The sequence below is a fragment of the Onychomys torridus genome, chromosome 8, assembly GCF_903995425.1.
Source record: "Onychomys torridus chromosome 8, mOncTor1.1, whole genome shotgun sequence".
Classification (NCBI taxonomy): Eukaryota; Metazoa; Chordata; class Mammalia; order Rodentia; family Cricetidae; genus Onychomys; species Onychomys torridus.
The window spans coordinates 95,590,191-95,613,925 of NC_050450.1; the positions used below are offsets into that span (position 1 = coordinate 95,590,191).

At 42.2% G+C, this 23,735-nt stretch overlaps 1 protein-coding gene across 4 annotated transcripts in view; it reads left to right on the top strand.

The window, feature by feature from the left end:
* The window catches only part of Helz (helicase with zinc finger), a 154,253-nt gene that overhangs the window by 56,069 nt on the left and 74,449 nt on the right, over positions 1-23,735 (top strand). For all 4 annotated transcript variants that reach the window (XM_036195770.1, XM_036195772.1, XM_036195771.1 and 1 more), the window contains 6 exons: positions 1,897-1,948; positions 2,954-3,029; positions 6,253-6,451; positions 7,060-7,167; positions 8,227-8,524; positions 15,601-15,868. In XM_036195770.1, coding sequence (XP_036051663.1) covers positions 1,897-1,948; positions 2,954-3,029; positions 6,253-6,451; positions 7,060-7,167; positions 8,227-8,524; positions 15,601-15,868 — 1,001 coding nt within the window. The remainder of the gene's footprint in view (positions 1-1,896; positions 1,949-2,953; positions 3,030-6,252; positions 6,452-7,059; positions 7,168-8,226; positions 8,525-15,600; positions 15,869-23,735) is intronic.

The window sequence follows — 23,735 nt, forward strand, 5'->3', positions numbered from 1 at the left end:
TTAAAGTGATCTTTTGTGAAACACGGAATGCTTGTAGTATAAGTAATTCCTCCTGGTTTATTTGTTTTTTTTTTTTTATATATTCTTATTCAATTCATTTTACCAAAAACTGGGTTATCTTTTAAAAAAGCACTCATTAGTAGCTTGATAATGACAGACACTAACTGTGGTGATCTTGCTCTTCATTTTTTTTTTTTTTAATGTGGAGCTGAGGATCAAACCCAGGGCCTTGCGCTTGCTCTACCACTGAGCTAAATCCCCAACTGATCTTGCTCTTCAAAGTTCTGTTTGTTGGTCACATGGCAATATGGCAGCTGTGTTATTTCAGATATCCAGTCCGCATTGCTACCATCCATTCTGTGTTATAAGACATTCCAAATTTCATCTTAGCATAAGGTTTCTTTCGCCTGAGTGTTGAAGGCTAAGGTGTGTCCAGCAGGAAAAGGTCCAGAGGCTATTTCATTCAGGAGCTATTGGCAAATAGTTAGCTGGCTCCAGGAGAAATAAGACAAAGTTAGGACTGTGGCGGCTGGGAGGAGAGTGAGGGCAGGCAGGATAGGTGTTTTAGACCTGCTCAGATGGCAGAGTTCAGCATGACTTTTCGTTATCTTTCTTTTGTTTACATTTATGTGCATCGGTGTTTTACCTGCATTGGGGTGTCGGGCACCCTGGAACTGGAGTTACAGACAGCTGTGAGCTGCCATGTGGAAGCTGGGAATTGAACCTGGGGCCTTTGGAAGAGCAGCCAGTGCTCCAACTGCTGCACCATCTCTCCAGTCCCCCAGGATGACTTTTAAGATTTCAGCCTGAGGCAAGCCAGGTGGCTTGCTGTCCTCTGAATTCAATCCCTGGGACCACGGAGTGGAGAGAGAGAACCGACTCTTGAAAATGATGCTCTGACCTCCACACTCTTGCTGCACCATGTGTGTCTATACACTTAACACAAATACAAAACAAAGAAAATGTAATCAAAATAGTCCCAGAACAAAAAGAGATTTCAATGTGTGCCTGTCTTCAGGGGAAGACTCCTTCTCCTTGAGACGAGTACTAAGAGGCTTAGGTTTGGAGTAAAGTTGGTGAATTTTGGTTTGCACATGCTGTGTTTGAGGTGCTCACCATGTGAGAGCTACTCTGGGGGCTGATTGGAAAGCAGAAAGGCAGCTTATGCTGTTGGAGACCAGTCTTCACGCTGTTAGTGACCCAGCAGGGACGGTGCTGCACTAAGTGTGAGATACTTGTCTTAGGGAGACAGAGAGAAGAGCCCCTCGCCTTGCAGCCTGTTGTAGAAGAAAGGCTTGTCCCAGATGGAAGAGGACTTGGCAGGTAGGGTCAGGAAAGCTAGAACTGAGGAATCATCGCTGCCCTCTTTCTGGGCAGCTTGCTCTTCAGGTGTTGGCAGGAGAGCAGCACATGCATGGCCGCTGCCTGCCAGCGGGTTCGGAGTGCAGACTTTCTTCAGGCAGCAGGGTGCTTTCCACTGCCGGGAGGATGTTGGGAAAGGATTCTTCTCCATGCCTCGACAGGGAACTGGAAAGAGCAAAATGTTACTTCCAAATAGATTTTTATTATTTTCTAATTCTTGAATATTTGCTTTACTTTTATTTTATGTGTATGAGTGTTTGCCTGCATGTATGTGTGCATACCATGTGTCAGCAGTGACCATAGAGGCCAGAAGAGGACATCAGGTCTCCTGGAACTTGAGTTAAGGAGGATTGTGAGCTGCATTGTGGGTCCCTGGAGCCAAGTCCTAGTCCTTTGTAGGAGCAGCAAGTGCTTTTTACAGCTGAGCCACCTCTGCAGTTCCCTTGTCATTTTAACATTGAAAATACCCAAATTTAACCCAGCATCAGTCAGTATTTTTATTCCTCTTACACCTCTTTCGTTTGGAAATTGCAGACAGTAACAAGCAGTGTCCTCTCTGGATGTCACGCGGAAGACTTCGATGAAGGTAAGTACTAAATTTGTCATGACTTCTGGTAACTCTTGTTGTGGCCCTTGCCTTTCAATTGAAGAATTTCTGAGAGGAAAATTCCTGAGTATAGTCTCTCTAGTTGGACATGTAGGAAAGGATAGAAATATTTTGAAGTAGGTGTAGATGAAAACAAACATCTCTCTGAAACCTTTTCCTAGGTGAACTGAGTAATGATAACTCCACAGATACCTGTGTAGCTGACGCTGGCCTTGATCTCCTGATGCTCCACTTCTAAGCACTTGGATTGCAGGTGTCCACTAGTAGGCCTGCTCTCCCAGCCTGCTCTGAAGTGTCTACTCTATGCTGACGTGACTGGCTTCTCGGGGCTCGTCTTCACCCGCATATTCAGTGTTAACATGAAATTTATTAAGGTTTAGTGGTTCCCCAGTCATCTGGCTAGTAATGGGATGAAGCACAGCTTTTAAGCCTGGCCTGGCAGAGAATATCTGTCTGTCTGTCCTGTCCCCGGGGAGGGGCAGGAACGTGTAAGGGGAGAAAGGTGCTTATTTGGAACTTCCTCTAGATCCATCAGTGTCATCTGCATTCAGAATGTATGCACTTAGCTCCTGTAGATGCTGAACTGGTGGAGCTTCATCTCTGTTGTACATTGCTCTGTAGTGATGGGCCAAATAGGTCTTCGGGGCCTTCTCACTCTGTGTGCAGTGGTTGCTGGATGGTCAGTTTTCATTCCTGAAGGAGTTTCTCATAGAAATGCATCCTGTGCTTAGAAATGACAATCATCTGAGTGCTCAGAGAAGAGATTGCCCTGGGAGGAAGCCCACCACCTGTCAGATCAGAGTCAGCGCCACCAACCTGATTCAGCTGCTGGGGAGTGGCCTCAGCAGCATGCTGTTTTATAAAGTCGATTGACTAACTTAGTTGATTGGTAGGGGCACCTTTGCATGTCTGTTTTAAATCATGTGGGATGATGAATGTCTTAGACATTAAAATGTTGGAAATAATGTCCTCATTACTCCCTAGGGTCTTGTAATGGTTGGCATTTCCGCCCGCCACCCAGGGGAATCACAAGCAGCGAAGAATATACTTTGTGTAAAAGGTAATGTAAGAAATATATATATTTGTTTTGTTTTTTCGAGACAGTGTTTCTCTATAGCTTTGGGACCTGTCCTGGACTAGCTCTGTAGACCAGGCTGGCCTCGAACTCACAGAGATCCACCTGCCTCTGCCTCCCGAGTGCTGGGATTACAGGTGTGCGCCACCACCACCCACCATCAAAATATTTTAAAAACAAATTAAATGTCTGTTTTGAAAGGGGAGATAATTTTCCTTCACTTTGAAGGTAGCAATTTAAATTCAAAGAATATGTGAAGAAAGAAAAGTATACTGAACAAGGGAAATGGTTTGTTTCCCATTTGAAGTGTAAGCTGCACAGGCCAACACCAAATCATGACTTTATATTATATAACAGTCATGTAATGTAGCCTGTTTAGACTTTGTTCAGAAGGCTTGCATGCTGGCTAAACTTAATTGCCGGCTGCTTTTAGTGTGGAATTTACTTAGTTGTGGTAATTGGAGTTGAAATTAGTTCCTATAAACTGAAAGAGAGCACAAAATCAGTCATATTCAATTATTTTAGTAATTTTCCTGAAAAAATATTGCCATGTAATTCTTACATATGGAATTTATGAGTACATTATATTTGAAGGACTTTCAGAATTAATGATGTGACTCTATTAATACTTAATTATTTCTAAAAATGTAGAAAGTAAACTAAAGTCCCATTTTAAAAGGCAAGCTCATCAGTCCCTTTCATAAGAATGAGTGGCTGGTGGAACTTCGCATAGATCTGGTGCCCTGAACTGCCTGGCATAGTGATGGACACAGTCAAGATGACAGCTTGACTTTGGAGTGGAGACAAGGACCGGAACTAGTAAACCCTGTGAGTCCCTGTGGTGGTGTGAGTTATTGGAGCCAACACGATACTTTGAAAGAGAAACCTGAGGATTAGAGTCTAGATGAGAACAGATCCCCTTTCTTTTGAGGGAAATGATTTTTTTAAATTTATTTTTATGGGTTTGTTTTGTTAAATGTGCTTTAATTTTTTTCTCAGAGGATCTTTCATCAATTTTTGTTTGTTGGTTTGTTTGTTTTTCGAGACAGGGTTTCTCTGTGTAGCTTTGTGCCTTTCCTGGGACTCACTTGGTAGCCCAGTCTGGCCTCAAACTCACAGAGATCCACCTGCCTCTGCTTCCCGAGTGCTGGGATTAAAGGCGTGTGCCACCACCGCCTGGCTTTTTTTTTTTTTTTTATCATCAATTTTTAAATGTTTTACTGACCTAAGATCAGACTTTACATAGTTTTGCAGGACATTTTAAAGTATTTATTTATTTATTTATTTATTTATTTATTTGTTTTTTTTTTTTTTTTTTTTTTTGGAGACAGGGTTTTTCTGTGTAGTTTTGGTGTCCTGGATCTCGCTCTATAGACCAGGCTGGCCTCCAACTCATAGAGATTGCCTGGCTCTGTCTCCCAAGTGCTGGGATTAAAGGCGTGCACCACCACCGCCCGGCAAACTCATGGGTTTTATAAAAGAAAACTGATAACCTGATGGTCAAAATAAGAAAACCAAATTGCTTTGATCATTAATTTTTAAAAAACTACTTTAAGGCTGGGCGGTGGTGGCGCATGCCTGTAATCCCAGCACTCAGGAGGCAGAGGCAGGTGGAACTCTGTGATTTCGAGGCCAGCCTGGTCTACCAAGCAAGTTCCAGGAAAAGCGCAAAGCTACACAGAGAAACCCTGTCTCGTAAAACCAAAACAAACAAACAAACAAAACAAACCCATGAGTTTTGGTTGACATCTAATTTTTTTTTTTTTTTTTTTTTTGAGCTGAGGACCGAACCCAGGACCTTGGGCTTGCTAGGCAAGTGCTCTACCACTGAGCTAAACCCCCTATCCTGACATCTAATTTTTTGTGTGTATTTGATATGTATGTGTGTTGTATAGGGACCACAACAGTTTCACCTTACACATGTATCATTTCTTTGTGCTAAGAACACTCAGAATCCGACTGATTGAAGTATGCACTACAGTAGTGTTGTCTCTAATCACTAATGTTTGAAGTTATGGATTGAATCCAGTCCTTACTCAATGCCAGGCAAGTGATGTACCATGGAGCTCCAGCCCCAGCTGGTGAGCTGAGTGTTCAGAATCACAGACATTGAGGCGTCATTAGCTCTGTGTCCTTTGAAGTCAACATTTCTCGATTTAACTCTTGAAGAACTGAGTACCTGTGACATGAATTTGTGACTCTGAACTATAAAACTTTCATCCTGAATTTCTTCAGAACTTAACAGTAGCTAGTAGTTTTAGTGAAGTCATAGAGAAAGAGACAAGCATCCCCTTGGGAGGTAAAGGCAGAGGTGGTGCTGTGAGGTGCCTAGTATGCAGAGCACGTCTGGGGTTCATGCCATCTGGGGACTCAGGCCATGGAACAGCTAGTCCACTGGATGTCATACTGCTTCAGGAAGATTCTGTGCTAAAAGGAGTTGTCTAAGGGAGCACAAAGGAAGCATGTCTTCAATATCCTATTTGGGCCAGAGGGGTCTCACTATGGTACTGTGATTTAAGCTTGCTGTGTTCCTAAGCACAAAGTTGGGGGGACTGGAATGGGGGTTGGTGCCCTGACATGATAGAGTGTTTGTCTGCCACCCTCTTCTCCCTTCATTGGACTTGACAGTAATAACACCTGGCCTCTCAAGATTTTTTTTTTTAAGCTGAGGATCAAACCCAGGGCCTTGTGTGTGCTAGGCAAGTGCTCTATCACTGAGCTAGATCCCCTCTCAAGATTTTTGTTTTCTGACTGAGACAAAAGTACTGAGGAGGAAGAGGGCAAATGGTGTAAGATACCCAAGATACCCTTAAATGGTTGAACAAGCTGGGCAATGGTGACATACACTTTTTTTTTTTTTTTTTTTTTTTGGTTTTTCAGACAGGGTTTCTCTGTGTAGCTTTGGTGCCTCTCCTGGAACTCGCTTGGTAGCCCAGGCTGGCCTCGAACTCACAGAGATCTGCCTGCCTCTGCCTCCCCAGTGCTGGGATTAAAGGCATGCGCCACCACCGGCCCGGCTGTGACCTTTAATCCCAGCACTCCGGAGACAGAGGCTCTCGGATCTCTGAGTTTGAGGCCAGCCTGGGCTACAGAGTGAGCTCCAGGACAGCCAGGGCAACACAGATAAACCCGTCTCGAAAGACCCCCAAGTCTTCCCTCCATTCAAAAAATGTTGAATGTATATAAAACAGTCTTTCCCATTCCTTAGGTTTTTAGAACAAGGAATCTGTAGGTATGGTGCCCAGTGTACTTCAGCACATTCCCAGGAGGAATTAGCAGAGTGGCAGAGCAGATACGCCTCCCGGTTAATAAAACTGAAGCAGCAAAACGAGAATAAACAGCTCTCCGGCAGCTACATGGAGGCCTTGATCGAGAAGTGGATGAGCTCACTGTCTCCTGAGAAAGTGGTAAGAACCGACTGTCTTCTGTGGCTCTGGCTCAAAGCAGTGCACGGTTTCATCTTGGCTTTCCTGTGCTCAGGTGTAGCTATTTCTTTAGTCTACTAAGAACACTTTTTTTTTTTTTTTCCTATTTTTTGTATTTTGAGACAGGGTATCTCTGTGTAGCCCTGGCTGTCCTGGATCTCACTGTGTTGACCAAGCTGTCCTCAAACTCACAAAATTCCACCTGCTTCTGCCTCCTCAGTGCTGGGATTAAAGGTGTGTGCCACCACCACCTGGCTAAGAATGTGTTCTTAATAAAGTGGTGTTTTTAGTAACAGAAGCTGGCTTATTTGTTAAAGTGAAAGGCAGACCTGTTTGTTTGTTTGTCTGGAGGTATGCAACTCCTACAGTAATGACCTTCGTTTGGGGTGTTTTGATTCTCAGGTTTTGGTTATTAATTTTCTTCTGGCTGCATCACATGTCACTCCTGTAAGAATGGCTGGAAAGGAGTGTGTGAGATCCCTTGGCCAGCACTCGCTCCATCTGTGCTCATGGCAGACACTTGTACTTGACTGGCTTCTTACTTGGGTTTCCACCCTCAGACTGTAACAGGAATTGCTCTTTGTTTTCAGCTTAGTGAATGCATAGAGGGAGTTCAGGTGGAGCACAACCCTGACCTGTCGGTCACCGTCAACACCAAAAAATCCCATCAGACGTGGACCTTTGCTCTGACCTGTAAGGTATGAACCCCAACCTAACTAAAGATGATCAGATGTGTTCAGTTTCTTGAAGCTTATTTATTGGACTTTAAATGCCTTTTAAGAGAGATTTAAAAATGTTTTACTCTGAATACATTTTATGTAGACATGTGCCAAAGTTGGTTTCTGTATTTCAGTCATTAAATATCCTTTTTTCCACTTTGAAGTAAGATCCATTTAGCTATGTAGGACACTTTCTTATTTACTTGGTAAAGAAGTCTGACATATATTACCTCCTAAACTTGGAACATAGGATGGGGTTCATGGCTTACAATGAAATGTTTGATATTTGAATTATTTAATCTGGCAGTTCTAAGATTTTTTTTTTTTAAATGAAGACCTATTTTTATAGGATTTCAGTTGATGAAGTCATAAATTGTGTAATAATGTGTATTTTTTATTTTATTTTATTTTTATATTTTGTGTTTCATGGGCCTTGCCCATGCGAGGCCTTGTTCTACCACTGAGCTGTATTCCCAGCCGAAGAGAGCGGTTTCCAATAAGAGACATTCTCTGCAGTGCTTCTCATCTTAAATGACAATGGTCGCAGGTTAAGATTGGAATAGAGTTAGCCATTTCAGTGAACATGTTTGGTGGGGAAGTTTGTGTTCTTTTTAGTGGTATTTCTTCTTGGTACCATCTACATCTTGAGATGGAATGTTTAGCTTCAGCCCTGAACCCAGTCCAGTGCTCTCAGAGGTAACTGTCCTCCTGTGAAGGCTTCCTCCATGAGGCTCTGTCAGCACAGTTAAAGGTTGATCCAACATGGCAGATTTTGCCACAGGGAAAGATGAACGTATGCAGAAGGTACAGGGAGGCTGATGATGGAGCATACGTATGTCATTTAGAATTTTTGATGTAACCATTGTTTTGTTTTTGTTTTCTTCTTAAATAGCTTGTGAGCACAGTTTGTTGGACATCATAGTATCTTAGAAACATGGGGAATAGCAGGCCCTTCTGGGAATATTGTCATTGAAGAGCCCAGTTACAATTGAATTTTCACCCCCTTGTACTCAATGAATTATTTTAACTTCCTTGTAGCCTGCAAGAATGCTGTATCGGGTAGCATTGCTTTATGATGCTCATCGTCCTCATTTTAGTATCATTGCCATATCTGCCGGAGATAGTACTACCCAGGTATCACAAGAAGTCCCTGAAAACTGTCAAGAATGGATAGGAGGAAAGATGGCCCAAAATGGATTAGATCATTACGTGTATAAAGTCGGGATAGCATTTAACACAGAAATATTTGGAACTTTTCGCCAAACCATAGTTTTCGACTTTGGATTGGAGCCAGTACTCATGCAAAGAGTAATGATTGATGCAGCTTCTACAGAAGGTAATATTTAGACTTTTTTCCCCCCATACAATGTATTAAAAGGCAAGATTGAAAGATATGTATTGACCCCTAAATATTTCACAGATAGGGAGGGAATAAAAAGGAAAAATTCCCATGTTAATTGGCTTATTCACTGGGTAATGACCATAAAATGGGTCAGGTTGTGCCTTGATCTCTTCATGTAATCAACAGGCAAATCTTGCTTTGAAGTCCCCTAAACTTACCTTACACAAGTAGAAAATTAGGTCTGTTTTGGCCAACAATTTCATGTTAAACTAAGATGGTTTTAGCACAGCCAGACCTTTTAATACTTGTTTGACTAGAATGTCTTTCTAAGGGTGATGGCGTATATATCTACAGTGTCTATTTCCATTTCCTACTGATTGTTTAGTTAGCTTTGCTAACGTTACGACATTATCTCCGAAGGAAAAGCTCTCAGCATCAGTTTTAATTCAGCATATGCCTTCACTGCTGGTAAGGAGGGCAAGGTGTCTCAGCAGGATCTGCTTGGTGCTTTGGTAAGGCTCCCTGGTTTCAGCACAGAAGCATCTGCATGCTTGCTGTTGCAGCTGATTTGCTTTGTATACTGTTGGTGCCTGTACCTAAATTTGATGCCTAAATCCAACACACAGGGAAAGGGCATGCTAGCCCGCACTTCTGTGGCTCTTGGTTGGATTCTAGGTGCTTTAATTTATTAAACAAATAATTAAGGATTTTTAAAAAAGATTTATTTATTTATTATGTACACAGAAGGCGCCAGATCTCATTACAGATGGTTGTGAGCCACCATGTGGGTGCTGGGAATTGAACTCAGGACCTCTAGAAGAGCAGTCGGTGCTCTTAACCTCTGAGCCATCTGTCTAGCTCCTAAGGATTTCTTTGATGACACCATGTAGTAAGCGATATGAAACTTGGTACTGTGCTTACTGGAACTAACTATAATGTAGAGGATGCTTGCCTCAAGTTCCAGGGTCCCATTCATTAGAACCTGGGATAGTTTCCTTTTCATGAGCAGATACTAGGATGCTGTGGTTTGGACGTTGTACCTGTGCAGTAGAACTCTTCTTTCTCTTTTTTTCCCTTGCAAGTTGAGGTTAATGGATATACTTACTTACTTATCCGTCCGTCCATCCATCTATGGTGATATTTTATTTGTACTGAAATGTGATTTCATTTGTATGTTAATAAATAAAGTTGCCTGGGGGTCAGAGCTAATAGCAAGCCATAGCAGAAGCCAGGTGTTTGAGGCGCACACCTTTAATCCCGATCACATGACAGGCAGATCTCTGTGTGTTCAAGGCTACAGGCAAACGTTGTGACTCACGCCTTTAATCCCAGAAAGTGATCCTTTAATCCCAGGGAGTGATGAAAGCAGAAAGGTATATAAGGCGTGAGGACCAGGAACTAGCCTGGTTAAGCTTTCAGGATTTCGAGAAGCAGTTCAACTGAGATGCATTTGGATAAGGATTCAGAAGCTTCTAGTCTGAGGCACTGGCAAGGTGAGGTAGCTGTGGCTTGTTTTGCTTCTCTGATCTTCCAGCATTCACTCCAATACCTGGCTCCAGGTTTGTTTTTATTAATAAGACATTTTAAGATTCATGCTTCATCCATCCATCCATCCACCCGTCCACCCACTCACCATCCATCTGTCTTTTATTTTTCTGGGACTGAGTCTCACTAAGTAACCTAGGCTGGCCTTGAAGTCTCAAGTTTCCTGCCTCAGCCTCCCCAACACTGGAGCTACAAACATGTATGACCATGACTGGCCTTCACTGTAGTAATATTTGTGCCAAGCTTTTGTTGTTAGGCGATGTTGTCTTTGTGTATGCTAATGTGACCCAGGCTTCATTTTATATCATTTTCTGCCTCTTTGATCTCATTTACATTTTATTTAGTTGTAAGTAATTTTGTCACTTTTCTCAGTAGGAACAAAAATATGTTAATTTCCATAGCCAAAAATAGATATGCCAGTAGATAAAATACAAATAAAAGCACAGGGTATAACAAATCTTTTGATGAAGGACTAGATGGTTGTAGGTGTTATGAGGACTTGGTCCTGGGCAGATCTTTAGGAATGGGCCTGACTGCACTCACAGGACTTCAGAACTGCACTGTTTGAAGTTAGGGGGAGGTTGGAATTGTAGAAAGAGAAGAAAAGGGACTCCTCTCTTCGGTGTCTAGATGGATTTTGTTTTAGAAGTTTGTTCTTAGAGTAGTGCTTTAATAATCATGGCTAGTTTTCCCATAAATGTTAAGAATCCATACTAGTGGGTGTTAAATGCCTGCAATACAAAGTTAAGGGAAGCCAGGCGGTGGTAGTGCACGCCTTTGATCCTAGCACTCAGGAGCAGAGCCAGGTGGATCTCGTATGAGTTAAGGCCAGCCTGGTCTACAGAGTGAGTTCCAGGACAGCCAGGGCTGTTACATAAAGAAACCCTGTCTTGGAAATAAAAGAAAAAAATTAAGGGAAATGTTGCAGGTGAAACAGCTGATGAGTAAAAGTAGTGAAGGTGACTTCAGGGGACTCTGATGGGCTAGGGAAGAGGGGCACTTTGACAGCCCTCATGAATTTCTCTTCTGGAAGAGCAGTAATGAGATCACACAGAGCTGGGTGGGAATCCTGGTTTTCTACTCCTCTCTGAGGCTCTAGGTGAGAGGTCTTGAAACCTCCAGCTTGAAGGAAAACATTTAGAGAAGAGAGCTAATGTACCTTCCTTAGATGAGTATGAGGGCTAGCAGTAGTAAGTCTGTCACGTTTAGCTCATAGTAGGAATTGAATTCTTCTTTACTTTTCTTTTTTTTTTTTTTTTTTTTGGTGACAAGGTTTCTCTGTGTAGTTTTGGTGCCTGGATCTCGATCTGTAGACCAGGCTAGTCTCGAACTCATAGAGATCCACCTGCTGGGATTAAAGGTTTGTGCTGGGATTAAGGGTGTGCTGGGATTAAGGGTGTGCTGGGATTAAGGGTGTGCTGGGATTAAGGGTGTGTTGGGATTAAGGGTGTGTTGGGATTAAGGGTGTGTTGGGATTAAGGTGTCTGTTGGGATTAAAGGTGTGTGCCACCAAGGCCCTCCCATAGTAGGCATTTAAAAGAGTTGTTTTCAGGTTGGCAAGATGACTCAGTGGATAAAGGCACTTGCCACCAAGGTTACTTTATTGATTGGGAGAGGGGCACACATGTGCCACAGAACATGGCATGTGGAGGTCAGAGGACTTTTTGAGAGTCAGTTCTCTCCTACCATGTGATCCCAGGGCTCAAACTCAGAATGTCAGGCTTGGTGGCAGTGCCTTTATTCACTGAACCATCTTGCCAGTCCAGTTCTAGATTTGAAAATTTTCTTGTTCTTTCTTCTGAGTGAGTGAGTGAGTGAGTGAGTGAGAGAGTGAGAGTGTGTGTGTGTGTGTGTGTGTGTGTGTGTACACCATGGGTGTGAGAGAGCCATGTCTCCCACCCCAATTTTCTTCTTCTGTTCTTTTTTTTTTCTTTTCCTAGACAAGGTCTCAGTGTGTAGATCAGGCTGTCCTTGAACTCATAAGATCCCTCTGTCTCTGCCTCCTGAGTGCTGGGATTAAAAGTTTGCACCACTACATCCAGCTTAGTTTTCCTTCCTTCTTTCCTTCCTTCCTCCCTCCTTCCCTCCCTCCCTTCCTTCCTTCATAGTGATTTATATTTATTTTATATGCATTGGTGTTTTGCTTGCATGTATGTCTGTATGAGGGTGTCAAACACTTGGAATTGGATTGTAGACAGCTGTGAGCTGCCATATGGGTTCTGGGAATTGAAGTCAGGACCTCTGGAAGAACAGTCAGTGGTCTTAACCTTGAGCCATCTCTCTAGCCCCTTATTCTTTTTTTAATTCCAGTGTTTTTTGGTATATAAATCTTTTTGTCCTAACAGAATTCTTGAGTAACAAAGACAGGCTAGTCATACTATATAATATTTGTTTCCTGTTTCAGTGGCTTTTAAATCTAAATTTAAATTTTTTTTGTTTTGTTTTTGGGTTTTTGAGACAGGGTTTCTCTGTGTAACAGCCCTAGTTGTCCTGGATCTCGCTCTGTAGCCCAGGCTGGCCTTGAACTCACTGGGATCTGTCTGCCTCTGCCACCCAAGTGCTGGGATTAAAGGTGTACGCCACCACACCTGGCGCATTCAGGGCATCCAGGGTGGTTACACAGAGAAACTTGTGTTTCTCTTGAAACTCCTACCCCCTCCAATTATTTTTATTTTATTTTTGTCTATGAATATTTTGCCTGAATACCTGTTTGTGCATCACATACATGACTGGTGCCCACAGAGGCCAGAAGAGGGTATTGGATTGCCTAGGACTGGAGTTATAACTGGTTATGCGTTGCCATGTGGGTGCTGGGAATTGAACTCAGGACCTCTGGAAGAGCAGCTAGTGTTCTTAACCTCTGAGCCATCTCTCCAGCCTCCTTAATTTTTTTTTTTTTTTTTTTTTTAATTTTTCGAGACAGGGTTTCTTCTGTGTAGCTTTGCCCCAATTCCTGGAACTCACTGTGTAGACCAGGCTGGCCTCGAACTCACAGAGATCCTCCTGAATCTGCCTCCCAAGTGCTGGGATTGAAGGCGTGTGCCACCACCCGGCCTAAATTATTTTTATAGTCAAAAAATTTTTTTAGCTATTAGTACAGAGTTCTTGCCACCAAAGAATTTGAGGGTAAAGCCTTGATGAAGTATAACTATTGTTCTGTCCCCTACTTACTCAGAGCTGCTAGAAAGGAATTGGCAGTACTGTATTTTCAGTTCATTTCCTGTACTGCCTGTGTGGGCAACATCCAGAAACACAAGAGCAAGACGTTACTTTGCTGAGTTGTTTGCAGGGTGACAGAGTCTTTTTGACTTCCTGCTCAGCCTCTTCATTATTGGGATGTCCCTGGTTTACAGTAAAGAGAAAAGTCTTGTTCCAGGCACAGGTCTGAGAATGTATTTTGGAACTGAATCAGGTCTGGGGTCTGTCTTGTTTTCATTATGTTATGAGTTTCAATATAGTTTGGTTTTGCATGCAAAGAAATTTAGTGATCAGTGAAACTGGAATTTGAATGGAAAATGCCTATCTGTACTGCTTGCTTCTTCTACTTGATTAGCAATTTATTGATGTTGTCATTGGGTTTATATTACTATGATAACTAAAAGCAACTTTGGGAGGTAGGAGTTTGTCCTGTATTAAAGTTTGTAGTCCATCATTCAGGGAAATCAGGGCAGAACCTCAAGGCAAGAACTTGGTAGCAGGAACTAAGGTGGTGGCCATGGAAGATTGATGCTTTACTGGCTTGTTCAGCACTGTTTTCTTTTTTCTTTTTAAATGGCGAATGCTGTTTACTGAAGGAGGGAGGAGGTCTTAAATACAGGCTGACAGCACAATGGGAGAACCCCGGAGGGCAGAAGTTCACTTCTGATCTTTTTTTTTTTTTTTGAGCTGATGATCGAACCCAGGTCTTGCGCTTGCTAGGCAAGCACTCTACCACTGAGCTAAATCCCCAACCCCGCTTCTGATGTTTTACAATCTTGCATCTAAGCTGTTAAACGCCCCATATGCAGGATACAGACAAGGAGCTTCCCTTAAGCATTCAGGAGGGTGGAACCCGGCAGGGAATTAGCATAGGGAGGATATCAAGGTCAAGGTCAGCAAGCAAGGCAACAGTTACCCAAAACGGGAGGGGCCAGGGCCCTACAGGTCTGCCCCTTTTACTAAAAAGTGAGCTTCTGACTTAGGTTGCATGGGATGTCAGTAGGTCACCTTAACCATCATGGAGATGCCTGTCCAGGCCACACAGGTGTTCTTCTGTCTTAGGTTGGTGAGCGCCCCCTAGGCATTACCTGTCTCTGAGTACTCATTATCATACAGGGTCAGTCCTGTGAGAGCTGCAGAGTAACTGTTGCCCAAGATCTCAAAGTGGCGCTTGGCTTGCAATCTGAGTTTTCGACACAGAAAAGACCAACAGAAGTCCTAACCCCCCCATAGCCTGTAGGCTAAAGGTAACTGAGCCATCCCCTTTTTTAACGAGCTTTACTGCAAATTGGAGTCCTTGTAAGATGGTACCCCAAAAGCAAATGGAACTTGAGCTTATAAATTTATATATATATATATATATATATATATATATATATATATATATATATATATATATTTTGAGCTGAGGACCAAACCCAGGGCCTTGTGCTTGCTAGGCAAGCGCTCTACCACTGAGCTAAATCCCCAACCCCTAAATTTATAATTTTCAAAGCCATTTGAAATGTATATAACTATTGATTTAAATTTGTTATGCCCAATAGAATGAAAGATTGAGCCGGGCAGTGGTGGTGCATGCCTGTAATCCCAGCACTCAGGAGGCAGAGGCAGAGGCAGGTGTATCTCTGTGAGTTTGAGGCCAGCCTGTTCTACAAAGTGAGTTCCAGGACAGCCTCCAAAGCTAAAGAGAAACCCTGTCTTAAAAAACCAAAATAAAAAAAAAAAAATAAATAAAAAATGAAAGATTGACTAACTGTGGTAGCTTTTTTTTTTTTTTTTTGAGACAAGGTTTCTCTGTGTAGCTTTGTACCTTTCCTGGAACTCGCTTTGGAGACCAGGCTGGCCTCGAACTCACAGAGATCCACCTGCCTCTGCCTCCCGAGTGCTGGGATTAAAGGTGTGTGCCACCACCGCCCAGCTTCTCTTTCTTTTATGGGGCAGGTACTGGCAGGCTGAGGACGAAAGTGACTGCTAACCATCACGCGGTCCATTTTGTCATACAAGGATTGATCAGGTTTCTCCTACAGTTCAGGTGTCTTTTGACTGAAGAGCTAAGTTCGGAATGGTAACGCAAAAATAACTCTTTGTGGCATGACTAGCCTACTGTATAAAAAGATGTTTTCACATGGATTCCTAACAATGTTATTTTGTTAAAATGATCCAAGATATGTCAGGCATGGGGAAGTACTCTCTCAATGAGTTTTGTGTTGTTTTATTTTTAAGAATTTTAGCTCTCATATAGAAACTCTTCTACAAAAATGAGTACTTATTCACTTGAAAATTTAACATCGTGTTCCTTTATAAATGTGTTTCTTGTTTTCCTTTAGATCTTGAATACCTGATGCATGCAAAACAGCAGCTGGTAACCACAGCCAAGCGCTGGGATTCTTCTTCTAAGACTATTGTAGATTTTGAACCTAATGAAACTACTGACTTGGAGAAGAGCCTTCTGATCAGATACCAAATTCCTCTTTCTGCTGACCAGCTGTTTACACAGTCCGTTTTAGACAAATCATTGACCACGGCTAACTATCAGTCACGGTTGCACGACCTGCTTTATATTGAGGAGATAGCCCAGTATAAAGAAGTCAGCAAGTAAGTTCTTTGAGAACCACCTTCCTCCCCTTCCCTCTCCTTCTCTCTCCCTTCCTCCTTCCCTCTACTCCTTTCTCCCCTCACCCCACTCCTCCCTCCCTCCATTCCTTCCTCCTCTCCACCACACATTTCCCTCCCCTCCTCTTCTCCTTCTTTTGCCTTTAGAGTAATGTTTTCAATTTTACAGTGGAGACATGCTTAAGTGAGGATGGGTGTTAAAATAATTGTTCTTCACTAGTTGTATTTTTTAACTAATTCACTAATTTAGAAACAGGGTCTTGTTATGAAGTCCTAGCTGGCCTAGAACTTGATATGTTGGCCACGCTAGATTTGAACTCTTGGTAGTCCTGCTTCTGCCTCTTGAATGTCAGGATTACAGGTATGAGCCAGCACCCTTGGCACTCTGCAGTCTATCTTTAATGAAAGTGCTAGTAAGAATTTTGTTTAGGAAGCTGGAGGTGGTAGCGCACACCATTAATCCCAGCACTCGGGAGGCAGAGGCAGATGGGTCTCTGAGTTTGAGGCCAGCCTGGTCTACAAAGTGAGTTCCAGGACAGCCAGGGCTACACTGAGAAACTCTGTCTTGAAACAGAAAATCAAACACCAAAGAGTTGTGTTTATTTTAGTCCACGGCTCTGTCTCACAAGACTGCACTGAATATCGAGTCTGGGGCCAGTTGTGCTCACTTCTGGAGTATAGGACCAGTCTCTGCTCTGAGACAGTTTCTCATGACTGCAGGCTACAGCAAGGACTTAAAATATTCGTTGAGGGGTTGGGGATTTAGCTCAGCTCCAGAAAAAAGGAAGAAAAAAAATAGAATATTTGTTGAATAAATTACAAAAATAGAAGTTAGCCATATATTTTGAAAGTCCTTTGAAGAATGAAATGATTTAGATAGAGGAAAATAGTTTGAATCGGCTTTATAGCAATTTACAAGTGTTCTGTCATCTTTTATATTTTAGTCACAATCATATACCAAGAGCTGAAAGCAAAAGATTATTTGATTAATGTAAGAGAAGTAGTCTTAAATGAAAGTGTGAGTGAGTGAAACTATTAAAAAGGTTGTTATTTTGAAAGTGGTTTTTTACTGTTTAGGTGAAAAAGGATGAAACCTCAAAATTGAACCTCAATGAAGCATGATTGCATTTTTATAACTATTTCTCTCTGTTTAAATATAGTATAACTAATATTTTTTTCTGCAAGTTGCTTTATCATTAATAATAGATTCAGAACACTTATTAGGGGCATATCCATAAAACAAAGAGCAGATGAAAATGTAAAAGTACATTGTTCCACTCTGTTTGTTGGTTAAATGTGTTAGAACCCTTGAAAGTAGCTCATATGAAATGTTCCAGGTCAATATACTTGATTTTCATTATTCTGGGACTATGTCATGGCCCTTTTTGGTTGTGCTCTTTTCTCTTTGTGGGGAGCAGAGTTTTGCTGTGTACCATAGGCTGGTCTTGAACTTGAGTGTTTATATTACAGATAAGTGCTTTTTCTCTTGAGTGTTTATATTACAAATATGTGCAGGGCCATTGATTGTTAATTGTTGAGTGCCTAGGTGGACATGTGATGTTAGAGGACAATCTTCAGGATTTGGGTCTTGCCTTTCACCTTGATTTTGAGACAGGGTCTGTAGCTGGAGTTTTCTCCAGTCCTGCCTAGCCCATGGTCTCTTTCACCCGCCAGTCACGGAGCCGATTAGACCCAACCACATAAACACACAGAGACTTATATTGCTTACAAACTGTATGGCGGCATCAGGCTTCTTGTTATCTAGTTCTTATATCTTAAATTAACCCATATCTATTAGTCTATAAGTTGCCACGTGGCTCATGGCTTACCCGTACCTTATATCTCGCTTTTTATGGCGCTGGCGGCTGTCAGTGTCTCCCTGCCTCAGCCTTCCACTTCCCTGAATTCTCCTCTCTCCTTGTCCTGCCTATACTTCCTGCCTGGCTACTGGCCAATCAGTGTTTTATTTATTAACTAATTAGAGCAATACACTTAACATACAGAACATCCCACAGCACAGGTTCTCTCTTATTTTGCTGCCACACTGTATATTCAAACTTCTGGCCAATTCTCCTGTCTCTTGCCCTTACTGAGATCGCAAGTGTGGGCTACTGCATCCACAGCTGCAGTTTTTGTGTGGGTTCTGGGGATTGAACTCAGGTCATCCTTGCACTTTTACCTGTTGAGCCTTGGCCTCCTATTTGTGCAAATCTTAAAAGGCTTGTATTGATTATTACTGTAGTCTGTTGTGATGAAATCATATTTATTAATATGTAGGATGAAGTGCTAAACAGTCTTATTAATAAAAAACCTGGAGCCAAGTATTGGGGTGAAAAACTGTGAGATCAGAAAAGCAGGAAGAAGCCAGCCACATTCCTACCACTTGGAGATCCTCCGCCAAAGAGACCTACTTCCTGTATACCCACGCTTATATGCTTTTCTGTTCTGCCTTTCATTTCCTCTCTCAGCCCAGCTACATCACTTTCTCTTTCTGCCCAGCTCTATCACTTCCTGTCTGTCTGTACAGCCCAATGTTGGAATTCAAGGCTGTGCCACCAAGCCTGGGTCTGTTTCCAGTGTGGCATTGAACTCACAGAGATCCAGACAGATCCCTGCCTCCCGAGTGATAGGATTAAAGGCGTATGCTATCATTGCCTGATTTCTATGTTTAATATAGTGGCTGGCTTTTTCCTCTGATTCTCAGATAAATATTTTGGAGAACACAATATATCACCACATTAATACATGAATAAATGTGCATGTATGTTGTTCCTATTGTCATATTCCATTTTCTTAGGAAAGAACAATATATGCCCATGCTTTTAATCCTAGCACTTGGGCAGTTGAGAGGTAAAGGCAGGTGGAGCTCAATGAATTCCAGACCAGGCAGGGCTGTTACAGTAAGATCCTGTGTCAAAACAAAAACAAAAGCACAGCAACTTACCAGAGAGTTGGACCTAGTGTTATACATCTGTAGTCTTACAATCAGGAAACAAAGGCAAGAGAATCACGAGTTCAAAGCCAGCTTGTGCCACCTAGCAGTGTCTGAGCTAGCCTCAGCTACAGTGTGAGACTCTGTTTACTTTATCTCATGGAACTTCACAGAAGCCTTCAGGTCATTCAGGAACAAACTTAGGCCACATGTTGATATGCATTCAGTGATCCTACTTTGGAAGAAATATATTCAATTCTGAGAGATACACTTTTAAAGAAGTAAGACTTTAGAGCTAGAGAGATGGCTCAGAGTGTAAGTCCATGTACTATTCTTGTAGAGGACTGTTGTTGCTTTTGCTGTTTCGTGAGGCCCACCGACCCAACTCCCAAATAAATCACTCATGGAGGTTTATTCTTAATTACAAATGCCTGGCCTTAACTTGGCTTGTTTCTTGTCAGCTTTTTAGAAGTTAATTATACCATTTACCTTTTGCCTCCGGGCATTTCCTGCTCTCTGTAAATCTTACTCTTACTCCATGCCTGGCTGTGTAGCTGGGTGGCTGGTCCCAGAAGTCATCCTTCTCTTGCTTCTTTTCTCTTCCCAGACTTCTCCTTTCATTTATTCTTCCTGCCTGCCAGCCTCACCTGTCCTCTCTCTTGCCTTGCTATTAGCCATTCAGTTCTTTTTGTTTGTTTGTTTTGTTTTTTATTAAGAATTTTCTCATTCATTTTACATACCAATCAAAGATCCCCCTCCCCACCCCCTAATTCACCCCCTACTCCTCCCCACAAGAATGCAAGGCCTCCCATGGGGAGGCACATCCAGTAGAGGCAAATCCAAGTTCTTCCCCCTGCCTCAAAGCTCCTAGAGGTGTTCCACCATAGGTAGTGGGCTCCAAAAAGCATGCTCATGCACCAGGGATGGATTCTGATTCTACTGCCAGGGGCCTCCCCAAGCAAATCAAGCTACACAATTGTCTCACCATGCAGAGGGCCTATTCCAGTTCCATGCAGGCTCCACAGCCATTGATCCAACTTTCATGAGTTCCCACTAGTTTGGTTTGGTTGTCCCTGCAGGTTTCCCCATCATGATCCAGATGCACTTGCTCATAGAATCCCTCTTCTCTCTCTTTGACTGAACTCCTAGAGCTCTGCCTAGTGTTTGGCTGTGGATCTCTGCATCTGCTTCCATCAGTCATTGGAGAAAAGTTCTGTGATGACAGTTAGGGTATTCAACGATCTGATCACTGGGACAAGCCAGTTTAGTTCATCCTTTTCACTATTTCTAGTAGTCTAAGCTGAGGTCATCCTTGGAGATTCCTGGCAACTTCTCTAGCACTAGGTTTCTCTCTGTCTGCATGATATCTCCCTCCATCATGGTGTCTCTCTCATTGCTTTCCCACACCATTCCTGTTCCATCTTGACCATCCCATTTCCTTATGTTCTCATCCTCCATCCCCTACCCTCCATTGCCCACCTCTCACCCCTGGCCATTCAGTTCTTTACTAGACTATCAGGTATTTTATAGATAGGCACAGTAACACAGCTTCATAGAGTTAAATGCAACATAACCCAAAGTAACACAATTTAAAATATTATTCTACAACAGAGGACCCAAGTTCTATTCCCAGAACCCACATCAAGTGGTTCACAACTGCTTGTTACCCCAGTTTCAGTGCATCCTATACTTTGGCCTCTGAGAGCACCTGATATACATGCATTTATGCTTTCTACATATACATAATTAAAAATAATAAAAATAAATCTTAAAATACGAAGACTAGACAGGAACTGAAACTATGGTCTCCATTGAACTGTACGGTGGCAAGGCTAACTGGTCTGCATGCCCGGCTCTTTGCCCAGCTGCCTGGCAGGCCTAGTGTGGGAATAGGGTGTGTGTCCCATCCCAGCCCTGAGCACAGCTACTGTGGGTTACCTCACTTCTCCACTTGGCCTCAGCAAACCAAACCCAGTGTAATCCAAACTGTTGTCTAAAAATTCCCAATAGTTAATTTTACTAGGCTCATTCTTGTTTATGTAGTGGGAAAAATCTCATGAAATCAAATTTACTCTATAGCTTTGGTATTTGAAAATGAAAATATCTCTTCAGAGGTTTGACCTAACTAATGCTGGCATTGGTTACAACCACATTTCTTATCAGCTAGACAAAGTGATTTTACAACAGTTGAAATTTTGTCCTCTGTTTTTGCCTCCTGAGAAGGCTGACATTGTATTGGCTTCAAGATTTATTCAAAATGTGGTGTGCAACAGTGGCAGAAATTGTCTTTGTTCATTTAGGATATATTTTGTATTTTAAGTATTTGAATTATTAAATTTCAAAGTTTTTTTTTTTTTTTAGGATTTATTTTGTTTTAACTTATGTGTTTCTCTGTGTGTCTGTGTACAGGTATTTATTTGCATGTGGGTGCAGGCACCCCAAGGAGGCCAGAAGAGAGTATTAGGTCCCCAGAACTGGAGTTACATATAGGAGGTTGTGAGCTGCCTGATGTGGGTGCCAGTCCTCTGAAAGAGCAGCCAGTGCTCATAATCACTGAGCCATCTTCAGCTTCAAGCTGTCAGATATTAGTCTTCTAATATTTGAGAGAGGCCATGCCTGGGATTTTAGTTTAGTGTACCAGCCTTTTAAGAAGAGGAGATATTAAATAGTGGTTTCTAGTAGAAAGGCTAAATCTGCATCTTTAGCATATGGCCAGTCTTCTGCAGGAAACTCTGCTTTTTGAGGTGTTTGTTTTCTAGGACATCAAGTCATTGGTTAGTGACACAGCAGGTTTTCCTGCTGCTGTAAGGCTGTGGCCTTAATGTTCAGGACTGTTCATTTATGGTCAAGTTTTGGGATGGTGGGTTTCAAAATTAAATATAGCAGTAAAATTTGAATATATTGCCTAAGATGGTTGAGAAATGTATTATAGAATTTTAAGAATTTATTAGGGAATAAAGTTGTTGAATTCAGAGTTTTGTATATGATGATAGAGAGAATAGATTAGAGACAGGAAGCCATGTTCAAATTTATATAGTAATCCAGGTTAAAAATGTTGCGTTGCAAATGACTTAACCAGTAGTAGGAACTCATGGTGTCCCCAGAAAATAGGGCTTTGTGATAGTATAGTGGGGAGGAATGGCCGTTTGTGCGACAGGATCAGTCAATGTAACTCAACTTCTGGCTTGGGGAATGGTGGAGCCTTTTTGCATAATGCCTGGAGTCACATTGGAGAAGTCAAAGGTTATTTGGTGTTCCACATCTGGGCATGGAGAATACAGGAACAAAGGTATCTATTAGAGAATAGGATGAGGACACACTGGAGCTTTGGAAAGGTGGCTGATTGTGGATAGAACGTGAGGGAGGTAGCAGAGAGTCCCTGGAGGGCGTGGCTCTACAGAAGCCCAAGGAAGATGGAGTTTAAAGAGGAGAGTGACTGCAAAGTAGAAGGGAGACGATTTGCAGCTTGGATATGACCTCTAGCAACAGAGAGAGGTCTGACAGGCTGTGATGTGTTAGGGGAGTCTCTTCCAACTTAAGTGAGTTTTAATGACCTGGTCCTTCTCATCATGTGGAAGGCAGCTTGTGACGCTGCCATCATGACACAAGGGCTCGAGTTCTCTTCAAATGGTGAGGTGGACAGTGGCTATCAGCTGGACAGTTTTATTTACTTCACTTTTTATGTTCAGGCTTTATAATTTGAGGGTTTTTTTTTGTTTGTTTGTTTTTGTTTTTGTTTTTTGTTTTTTGAGACAAGGTTTCTCTGTGTAGCTTTGGGGCCTGTCCTGGAACTTGCTCTGTAGCCAAGGCTGGCCTCGAACTCACAGAGATCCGCCTAGCTCTGCCTCCCAAGGGCTGGGATCAAAGGCGTGCGCCACCACCGCCTGCTTAATTTGAGTTCTGAGCATAAATCTAGTCTTTGAAGAGTCAGATATAGTTGGATAAGATGAAATCTGCATTTCTTAAATTACTCAGTAAAATTACATACAGAATGAGAGAAATGTAACAGTATTTTTGGAAAATCTCATACAAGGCAGGCAGATCCTACTGGATTTTATCTGGTCCACATATAAAGTTGTGTTATTAAATACTAATTTTAGTATGTATAGACCTTTTGGTTTTATACCTCTTGTGTATTCTATGTGAATATTTCTTTTTCTTTCTTTTTTTTTTAAATTTAAAATTTTCAAGACAAGGTTTCTCTGTAGCCCTGGCTGCCCTGGACAAGGCTGGCCTTGAACTCAGAGATCCACCTGCCTCTGCCTTCTAAGTGCTGGGATTAATTTGTGCACAACCACACCCTGCTGTTTCTTTAACTGTGTAAGTTAATCTTTATTCTCTGATGCCTTCAAGCACACATTCTCTCATAGTCACAAGTACACAGGTGTCCTGATTGTTGTCTGCAAAGATAGGCTGACCTCTTTTTTTTTTTTTTTTGAGACAGGGTTTCTCTGTGTAGTTTTGGTGCCTGGATCTCCTCTGTAGTCCAGGCTGGCCTTGAACTCACAGAGATCCTCCTGGCTCTGCCTTCTGAGTGCTGGGATTAAAGGCGTGTGTACCACCACTGCCCGGCCGACCTCTTTTTTTCATAGTGAGTCTCCTGCATGGACTCAATTCGTTGTAATAATGGATAAACTTTATTCTGGTTGTTATTGGCTAGCATTACCAAGAGAGAAATGTTATAGTTAGAGTCTTTTAGTATGATATACCTGGCCAGCCCTCAGCTGAAAGTCCATTGTAGTTCTCATGCAGTTCCTTTCTTCTTAGCTTAGGTAATTTTAAAGTTTTAATTATCTCAACCATGTTTGAACAGGTTTTCCTATTAGTTAATGTAGTCCACTTTATTAAAAATCACCTGTAGTTTACTCAGACTCACAGGAATTATTTATTTGTGCCTGTGTGTATGAGAGTGTGTGT